General features: G+C 53.9%; 1 protein-coding gene across 1 annotated transcript in view; it reads right to left on the bottom strand.

The window, feature by feature from the left end:
* Window positions 1-3,983: 3,983 nt before the first annotated feature.
* The window catches only part of TRABD2B (TraB domain containing 2B), a 227,319-nt gene continuing 220,863 nt past the window's right edge, over window positions 3,984-10,439 (bottom strand). The window contains exon 7 of the mRNA XM_040231224.1: window positions 3,984-9,324. Within this exon, the coding sequence (XP_040087158.1) occupies window positions 9,105-9,324 (220 nt within the window). The 3' untranslated portion in view covers window positions 3,984-9,104. The remainder of the gene's footprint in view (window positions 9,325-10,439) is intronic.

Below are 10,439 nucleotides of genomic sequence, written 5' to 3'. Positions count from 1 at the left end.
CTGCTGACCCCTCACTCCTGGATCCTCACTCCATCTTCTGTCCGTTTTCTCTCTTGTCCGCCTGTCTCCTCCTGTGTTCCTCTCCTCTCTCCCTGTTACCATCCTGCTCCGTCCTCCTTCCACGCTTCCTGAGTCTCGGGGAACAGGAGGCAGGTGAAAACTAGGGAGGGATCATCTGGGAAGCCTGTGACTCTCCAATCCTTGTCTGGGGACTTGTGTCTCCAGGCTGGAAATTTTATCATTCTTTTTTTGTGACTGATCAGGGAGGAAGAAATGAAAAATACAAAGAGAGAAAGCATAGGAACTGGTTTGCAAGCCCAGAACTGACATAAAACAGGGTTTTATGAATATTTTCTGAAAAATAATTTCTTTTTATGGTGCCGTTTAACAGTGGCTGGCCCGGCTGGCTTCCTGGCTGCAGCGAGTTGCAGATGGAGGCCCCCAACTCTTCTCACACCTCCCAGCTCCACCCTGCCAGGAATCGGCCAGGCCAGGGTGCTGCCTCTGCTGCAGCAGTCCGGTGGCGGGGTGGTGTGCATGTAATGATGAGGTAGGGAGAGGGGAGGCTGATTCCTGGACCATTCAGTGAGCCCTGGAGCTCCCCAAACCCTCAACTCATGGGAACCCAAGGTGGGCAGACCTAAGCTTGTGATTTGTGTCCACTCATAACCCAGACATGGCCAGAACATTCTGGCTCCAACATCCCTGATTAAGATTGTCCTGGACACCATCTCCATGGCTGATGCTCAGACCCTCCCAGAGTCAGTGGATTCCCTGGGGCTTATACTCAGGGAGGTGGCCCTCTTGGCTTCTAGTTCCCTGTTGTTTGACCTCACCACCTCTGCTTCACTCCATGCCAACTGGCAGCGAAAAGCCCCTCCTGTGGTCCCCTCATCCCAAATCTTCTCAAGCCATGGAGACTCTACTTGGGATTGGCGGAGCAGATGGAGTTGGGGTCCTTGCTGCAGCCAGGAAATGACTGTTATCTGCACGCTTTCTCTCTGCCTAGGAGGTGCTGTGCCTACTTCCCTCGGTTTTCTGTCTTCCCAGCTCCTCTTTCCTCTCCATGTTGAGAAGCAACATGACAGAATTGTTCCCCTGGTCGTAAAGATCATCTTCCCCTTCACCTCCTTTGAGGTGGGAGAGGGTGCTAGTTTTCCTTCGTACCTCAGGCACCCACAGAGGAATATCTCCACGTGAAAATGGAGGTTGCTCTTTCTCAAAGGAATTTTAGTGACTACAATTGGCTCCGCCTCCTTTCATGTAAATAAGGAGACAGGTCCAGAGAGGGGCGGAGCTTGCCCGCGGCCACAGCGCCGGCAGCGGCAGAGATTGCACCGCAGCGCCTGCGGTCCCTAGTACAGGTTCCATTGCAGTGGACACTGTGCCGCTGCAGGGTTGGCTACAGGGCCCTGGATGCTCAGGGCCAGGAAGGAGGGGCCTCGGGGGACATAGAAAGGTGGAGGGGGAGCAAGGGCCCAGAGGGGAAGAGATCAAAAAGAAGAGTCAGAGTCAGAGGGAGCTAGAGATGGCCAATTAGGCCGCCTTTACCTGGGGTGGGGATCGCTTCTCCATGGAGACTTCCCGGCCCCTTGCACACACCTCCCAGAGTCAGAGAACCCTCCTCTACCTCCTCAGCGTTGTGTCCTGGTTCTGAAGCTCTTCCCCACCTCCTGTAGTTTTCTCCTTGGACCCAGCTCTGATCTTTGTAGCTGTATGGAGAAAGCCTCTTATCTGGGGCCACTCTACAGGGAGGTGGGGGCTGAGATGGGGTTCTCCTGAAATCTAATGATCTATTATCAGAAGGAGCATCTGGTTTCTCCCAGGAAAAGCATGTCAACAAGAGCCTGCCCAGAGCTCAGGGCAGGAGAGGTGGGCAAGGCTCCCAGGAAAGGAGGTGCAAACACATGAGTGTACCAGGTATAAACACGGGGTCTCCCCTCTTGCCACCTGCTGCCATATGGAGGGCAAGGTGTCAGGGGCTCTGATGAGTCCCTGATCCCCTGGGTCACTCAGTCCATAGTGTCTGAGACCCCATTCCTAGGCCGTAGCTTCTTGAACTGAGGACTACATTCCCCCAAGGAAGGACAAGGGCTCCTTTTCCCACTGAGTGTCTAGGCAGGTAGATAGATGATGGCTTCCTTTCCTCAGTACAACCAGAGCTCGAGGGGCAGAGAACACAAGGTCACAGGCTACAGCTGTGATATTTACACTATTGATGCCAACTCTAAAGACCATCACGGTGGAGCAGAGGGTGGGTGGGGAGCAGGAGGCTTCCTATCTGGAGCTCTGTCCAGAGTCAGTGGGTGGGAGAGAGGTCTGGGCTGGCTCCAGGACACAGAAGAAGCATTGGGCCTCGGAGGGGACCTAACCTCACCCACTGCCCTGTGAAATGGGGGAGGCAAAGGCCTCCTTGCTCACCTCACAGGCTGTAGCCAGCACAGCAGAGCTTGAGTAAAGGTTAAGAAAACAGTCCAGAAGCTTAACTAGTTGGGTTGCAATCCTGGCTCCAGCATTTATAAGCTGTGTGATTGTGAACAAGTTACTTAACCTCTCTCTCTCTCTCTCTCAGTTATTTCATCTATAAAATAGAGATAAGGAAGAAGAGTTGTGAGAATAAAATAAGACAGAAATGCTTGGAACACTGTCTGATGCATAATAGATGCTCAATAAGCATTTGCTTGCAGTTGCATCTTGTCACCTGTCTCGCGAACAGGCCGCCCAAGTGCAGTCCACATTATTATAGGAGCCAGCAAGGACTCATGAACATGGTCAATGAATTGGCTCTGGTGAAGGCTCTGGGATTTCAAAACTAGAAACTTTGCCCACCCCAAACCTCTAGGTGACCTGCCCCCTTCTGCCACCGAGGCCCAGGGGCCACGCCTCTTCCCGGGTGGACCCTTACAGTACGGTCACCTTGTGCAGATCCTGGCCAACTAACACTGTGATATCTGATATAAAAGCTCTATCGTTTACCTGAAGTCTTGCCTCCCATTCTTCCTCCTCCCCTCCTTCACTGACTGTGTCTTTCTTCCATGAGCACTCACTAGATGTCAAATCCTGTGCCTTGACAATACAGAGATGACCAACCACGGCGCCTGCCTCAGGAAGTCAAGGGGAAGGACAGCCACACGCAGGTCATTTCTGCACAACTCAGGTGCACAGTAAATGGGGTGCTGTGGGGCCGGAGGGACAGAAGTACTGACGTGGCTTGAGGATTAAGGGAAGCCTCGTGGAGCAGACACCGTTGGAGCTGGGTTGTGCAGGAGGTACAAGAGCAATGAATGAGGGGGAGAGATACAGAAAGGAGCACCGGGGGAAAGTGTGTGCAAAGGCAGAGGATGGAGACACGGAGACAACCTGCAATCCTGCAGTGCTAGAAACCAGGAGGGGTATGGGTAAGATGTGAATTTCATGCTGGGGACATGGGCAGGTTGAGGTTATCAGAGCGCCTTGTGTGACCTTGACTTGTGTACTGGGAACAGTAATTTGCAAAAGCCAGGGAGGTTTGTGGTCGTTGTTGTGGTTTATAGGTTTCACTTGGGCTGCCGGGCTTGTAGGGGGTGGGGGGTGGAGAGTGGGCCAGAGAGCACACAGCCCTAGTTGGCAAGGGAGAGTGAGGACACCTGGGCTAGGCTGGCGCCAGGGGAGGGAGAGAGGTGAGAGTGTTAACAAAGTTGAATCAGTAGGTGCTGATGAGTGAGAAGTGAGCGAGGGGGCCCCACGGGTGAAGCCAGGTTCCAGGTTGATTGTTCAGATGAACAAAGCTGGAGAGAGCTCCACAGACCCCATGTGGTATGAAGTCTCTCAAGCCGCTGGACCCCTGCCCAAACACACTCCCAGAACCTGCCTGAATTTTTACATGGAAAAGGGGCCATGCGAGGTCCTCTGCACCACCGCCTCAGGTCCTGGCCCTCTAAGCAAAGGTGACTCCCCACACGGCTCCCTGCGGGAGGGGGAGCCATCAGCATGCAGAGACACTATCACGTGGAAGTCATCATATCTTTTATTAATATATTATGCTACAAAAATATTCTTGGCAAAATAACATTAATAGCATCTTTCTTTGTCTTCTATTATATTCTTAAAGAACTCTTCAGGATAATTCACAGAGGTGAGAAGAAGAGGTGATTAAAAGCACAACATCAGGAATACCTTTCCAATACATTACGATCTGAAGCTGTGTCACACAGTGAGAGTCGGGCCGGGACGTCCTGCAAGCTCTTTGAGGCCCAGGAATGGCACAGGGGCTCTGGCTTCCCTTTTTCTGGGCTAGAACATCCCTTGACCAGGAGTCAGCCCCTGCCGCCCCAGCCACTGGGGGCCCAAGATGGCTGAGAGCCCCACCAGAAACTTCTTAGACTGAGAGTCTTATTCAAAAGTCCACTTTCCCGCAGTGGGACTTGGGATGGAGGGGCCTTTCGAGGCACTCTACTCTGTCACCTTCCTTGCCTACCATATGCTCCTGATCCCACGGCAGCCCTCAGGTGCTGTGAGGAAAGCTGAGCACAGGGCTGGGGAGTGGGGAATGCCTCACCTTTGTGGAGCCCCAAGATTGCACTTGGCATTCCCCAAGCAGGAAACAAAGTCTCCATGTGACAGATAAGGAGATGGAGGCTCAGAGAGGGCCGGGGACTTGCCCAAGGTCACTCAGCAAAGTGGAGGACTATCTAGGCTATCTCTGGCAAGGAACAGCCTACACTCGGAGAAAAGAGCAGGGAGAGCTGAGAGGCCTCCCCAGTGGCTCATCGGTAAAGAGTCTGCCAGGAATGCAGGAGACGCAGGGGACATGGGTTCAATCTCTGGGTCAGGATAAGCCCCTGGAGGAGGAAATGGCAACCCCGTCCAGTATTCCTGCCTGGAAAATCTCATGGGCAGAGGAGCCTGGCGGGCCACAGTGCAAAGGGTTGCAGAGTCGGGCACGACTGAGCACACACACACGAGGGAGAGCTCAGGGTGTGCTGATGCTCCTGGGAAAGGGCCAGGTAAGGCTCAGTCGGTTCTCAGGCCCTCCTTTTCTCTCCCCCAGTGTCAGGGCGAGGCAGGGAGGGAAGAACTTCTGGGCTGGGAGCAGGGGCCTGGGTTCCGGTTCAGCCTTGCCCCACTGCCCAGAAGTCCCCCTGCCCCAGGGCAGCAGGCAAACATGCCAATTCGCATCAGGCCCGGCTGGGCTGTTGAAGAATGGGGGTGGAGGGTGGGGGGAGTGGGGCTGGACTGATTTCTGAAACTTACTGGTTTAGAGAGCCAGCCCGGGTGATTTTTTTGGCTGCTTAGATGAATTTTTGGAAAAATAACAATGTTCAAAGAACCTGAGTATTAAAGAGCCAGGAGGGACCCTACCCCACTGCCTTGCCAAGGCTTCAGCTCTCCTACCACATCTCCAGCCAGTGGGCCAACTGCCCCTGCTCACACACCACTCCTGATGGGAAACTCACCACTTCTAGGGACACCTGCCATCTTACGACAGCTTTGGCTTTGCGGAGACCCTTCTACCAGCAGAACTAAGGTCTGCCTCTCTCCTTTCCTTCCTTCATTCACTCCTTTCTTCCTCCGTCCTTCTCTTCACATCTCTTGGGTGGCATTTTTGTGTCCAGTGAGGATACAGGGATGAATTCACAAGACCCTTGCCATTGAGGAGCTCATAGTATGATAGGAGAGCAGAGACACAGTCAGTGCAGAGGGCTTCCTGGAGGATGTGCTATCTGAGTTGATCCTCAAAGGATGAGCAGTTAGGGGTAAAAGAAAGGCATTTCCAGGCCTGGGAAACAGCATATGTGAAACAGCCTGTCTGTCGTGGGAAGGACAAATATGCTTCAGTCTGGCTACGCTTCATAGACTCCAGATCTTTGACACTCAGAGCTGGTGGGGCCCTTGGTGGCCCTTTGCAGCTTCCTGCAGCTTGACTTGTACACCTTCACGGTCCCCGCCTTCACAGGATTGCTGGTGCTCAGAACAGCCTGGAGGGAGATCAGGAGACAGGGCCATGCTGACCTGACCTAGAAAGCCCCTTGGTCATTCCGTCAGCCGTTCTGGGGGACAGGACCCAGGGCCACCAGGAACACGCTGGCTCTCAGTCCTTGATCTCCTCTGCCTGCCTCAAGGTCAAAGGGAAGAGTCCTAAGCCAAGGATTTAGGATCTTAACAATGCTCTCAGAGAAACAGGGGCATTTTGTGAGGAGAGGCACATATAATATGCCAGAAAAAAATGTCAGCAGTGGTGGGTGGATTATTCCAAATCACGTGAGTGACTGTGGACGGAATGATGGTTCCCTGGCCCAGGAAGAGAGAATTCAAATGTCCCAGCTGTGCAGATTTCTGTCCATATGCCTCTGGTCTTTGGAAGTATAAGTCAGCAAGTTCTCTACTGCTTGGGGGGACTTGAGGGATGTAAGTTTCAAATCCTGGCCAGTGGTGGTTCCTCAGGGAACAGTGGATGTGGGCTGCAGATGTCTAACTCACACTGGCTCTGGCTGTCCCATCAGCATGTGTCTACCTGATCAGGCGGCCCATCCGTCTGCGGCCCATGTGGCTTTCTTTAAACACTCGAGTACTTGGTGGAGGGACAGCTTGGGATCTCCCAGACCTGCTCAGAGGAGGGATCTGGGGAACCTGCCTATGGTCAGGGGCCTGGACAGAATGACCTGTAAAGTTCCTTCTAAGAACCTGGGATTGGGCTGCTTGTTGCCTTTTGATGATGAACTTCTCTAGGCCAAGAAAGGCGGCTAGATTTGGCCCCAGCGCAGAGCCTGGCACTGTGTGTGTTTGATAATCACACACTGCATTAATTTACCTCTTTGGCCCCATGCCTGGCACAGATCTGGGCATGTGGTCAGGTGCTTGGACTGTTTACCAAGTGCTTCATCTTTAATTAACCTCGGGCTCCATCTCAATACATCTCATGCCACACTCTGCCCTGAACAGAGGGAAATCTGGCCTCTGTGTTTCTAATTCCTTTACACTTATCTCATCCAAATAGCACTCCGCGCCATCTATTTGATGTCCAACAGGCCTTCTGAGCCTGCTTTAAAAGTCAGCTAAGCCCCTTCCGGCTCAGAAATAGGAAGTCACATTTCTGCCAAGGATAAATGGACTCCAGCCTTGGCCGGGGTCAAGTTCAGTTTACAGTGTGGTACCCACGGGGCTGGCTGGACCCTGTGAAGCAGAGCTCAGGGCTCCTGCCAGGTCTCAAGTTCAAACATATTCATTTGGGTCAGAACTGAAAAGAATTCAGCTGCCTGCCAAGATGCCCCTGGGGCTTCTGACCATCCAATGAGTTGCCCAGAATCCTACTGTCTCAGATAGGAGGCAGCTGCCAAGCTGGGCACAATGGCACTGATGCTAATCAGACACTACCAGGCCTGCTAGGGAAGCCCATGGTGTGGCGTCGCTGAGGAGCACTGAGCTAGCATCAGCAGACCTGCCCAGCTGTGCAGCCTTGGGAAAGTACCTCACCTCTCTGGGCCTATCTTCTCACTGTTCTTTTCTGTCAAATGAGGGCCCTTTCCGCTCTTGCATTCCAGGACACTGTAACTAATGAGCTGCCAGCCCAGTGAGGGTCGAGGGCTGGGACGCAGCCAACCCGGGCCCTCTGTCTTGTTGGCTGTCACCCTGGGGACAGAGGAGCTGGTCCGTTTCTCTGAGTCTCGGTGGCCTGCCTGCCCCCATTTGGCTGCTCAGTCTCTGCAGGCCCATCACAACTATCCTCCAGCTTCACTGATTTGGCAGGAAAGCCTCTCATTGGCTCCAGGATAAGACAAGTTGGGGCATGGGACACGTGGCAGAGCCTGCTGCCAGAGCCCTTTGGCTGGAGGGACCAACATGATGACTGTAGCCAAGCGGTCTCTTTGGCTGCAGTAAGAAGCGTGTGCTGGCCCATTTGGTGAGATCGGCCTCCCTTGGAACTTTCCTCTGCACAGAGAACCTGACAGACATGGTCCAAGAGACAAGTGTTGCTTTTGAGTCACCCTGATCTAGGGCCAGGTGCTGGCTGGGGAACACTGAACAAGTCCCTTTATCTCGTACAGGGGCTCAGTTTCCTCATCTGTGAAATGGGGACAATCACATCTCACAGAACTGGCGTGAGGATCCATGATAAAGTGAGTGTGCAAAATGCCTGCCAGACTTTGAGCTAATGGCAGCTCTCATTATGAGTATCATTACCATGGAATTCCTAGAGGCCCTGTCTCTGAAACTGCACTTCTGTGCTCCTGTCCTTTGGCTCAGCTCACTCCATTTGGTCACGACTTCAACAGCCTCTCCTATAAGCCGAGATGGATTAATGATACCAGCCAGAACGGGGGGGTCTAGACTCACACCCCGGATCTCCCACTTGCTTGTGACCTTGGGCAACCACCTTCTTCTCTTTGGTGAGTTTAACCATCTCAGTTTAACCATCTGTCACTTGGGGCTGGGGGGACCTCCTCCCTCAGCGCCAACAGCCCTTCCCCAACCCCAGTGCTTTGGTCGGAACACTTACCAAGAGTTCTGGAGGGCCAGTTCACAGACACTCAGGGTTTTCAAAATAGCAGCATTCTCTTTCCTAAAGTACCTTCCCAGCCCCAGGATGCATCCAGGGGAAGGAAGGACCGTCAGCGTTCACATCTCTGGCTCCCAAGTCCAGTTTCACAAAAGCTAAGCCTGTCTGCCTGCCTCTCCCTCTGAGGACCCCATGGCGGGAGAAGCCAAACTGGCACGCTGGAGGACTCCACTGATCCAGGAGCTAGCCAGTTCAAAGCCACCGTCCCTGCAAGGTCGCAGTTGTCCTGGCAACCTGGGTTCACCTCCTGGGTTGGCGATGGGGCTAGTTATTAACATCGGCCACATAAAAATAGTTTTATCAGTAGAATAAATACATTTTTCTTTTTTAATATGGACACATATTTTACAAAAGAGCCCCATAGCACTATGGGAAATTAAGATCCTTCTACAAAAAAGAAGATGTAAGTCAGGTACAATAAAGCTCTAGTGTTTTAACGGATCCCATCTGGACTGCCCGAGAGGTGTCAAGCACCCCTGGAGGGTGGCGGGGCAGTGGGTGTGGCTGCAGACCTTCCCGTCGGTTTCTCTGGCTTCTTTCTCTGCTCCGGGCAGGCATGTGGCCGAGGTCAGGAGGGTCCGAGGGTGTGCAGCAGGAAGGAGGCTACTATGCTGGCAGCAATGGCAGGGAGCAAGCCCAGGGTGGCCAGGGAGTGGCTGGGCGCTGAGCTGCTGGCGGGTGCTGGCTCTTCCTGCTGCTGGAGTGGGTCGGAGAGCTGGAAGGGGGGCTTGGCGGTCCCGGAGCTGTGCGTGGTCTGGAAGGGCTGTGGGGGTGGCGAGGCTGTGGTGCTGGAGGGAGAGAGATACATGGAATGTGGGACAGCTGCTCAATAGTCTTGTCCTGGGCTGTCATCTTAGAATTCAGGTCCAACTTTTTGTTGAATCTGGGTTTTCTCCCCTCATAAAATGGAGAAGGAAACAGAGGGCTCAGACACGGAACGTGAGCAGCCCAGAGCCACACAGCCAGCCTCCAGTGTGACCACTCAAGAGAACTGAGTCCCGGGCAGAAAGCAGTGAAGTGTTTTGGGAGAGATCCATCTGGAGTCACACTGCGGCAGGCAGTCCTCACACTTATGTACGCAGGGGCCCTGGGCTTCCTGCTGCCCTCCCCTCCTCAGTCTACACTTTACTACCAGCAGTATCTCTGGTCCTCAAAACAAATGTTCTTCGGGTCTCACCAGATGAGAAAACAGGCTCCACAAGGCCAGCTCAGAGAGGGAGTGGGGCGGTGCCTCTGGGGGCAGGGGCCCTGGTGACCTCACTCTGCATCATCACAGCGAGTGCTGGTGAAGGTGATCACTCACGAACTGATCAGAACAGAAGCCAGTTGGGAGGTCACAGGTGAGGTTCCTGGCTCAAGAAAGCCCATGTGAAAGAGACACGGAAGGACAGAGACAAGAGAGTGAGACAGAGAAATAAAAAGCAGTGAAGTACAGAAGGAATTGGCGGGCCGAGGCCAGCACTTGGTGGAATTGGGAAGTGGAGGGGAGGGCGGGGGGCCGGGACCAGGTTACCGGCTCAGGTCCTGGGGAGATAGGAAATGATGAAGAAAGAGAGGGGGCAGAGAGAAAGGCAGGGACTGGGGAGGACACAGGACAAGGATGGAGGCGTAACAAAGAGAGACCAAGAGGGAGAGGGCTCCGGATAAAGGAAAGGACTGGGCCCACAGGTGATGGACCTACCCCTGCCCTGTGCAGCCCCAGGCAGCGGAAGGCAGATGGCGATGCAGGTGGAGGATCTGACAAGCCCCGTCAGCCTGGAAGGTCAAGGCTGGGAGGGAAAGGCCAGGGACACGCAGAGAGGCCCCAGCCCAGTGTGGAGCCAGGATGGCCTCGCAGAAGGGGTGACCCTGTGAAGGCGGCGAGGCCAGCTTGCTTATGGCTGAGGGCGTCTCCAGTGGTGAG

This window comes from Oryx dammah, unplaced genomic scaffold, assembly GCF_014754425.2.
Source record: "Oryx dammah isolate SB20612 unplaced genomic scaffold, SCBI_Odam_1.1 HiC_scaffold_28, whole genome shotgun sequence".
NCBI lineage: Eukaryota > Metazoa > Chordata > Mammalia > Artiodactyla > Bovidae > Oryx > Oryx dammah.
Note: the sequence above shows the minus strand (reverse complement) of the source record. Positions and strands in the feature narration are given on the sequence as shown.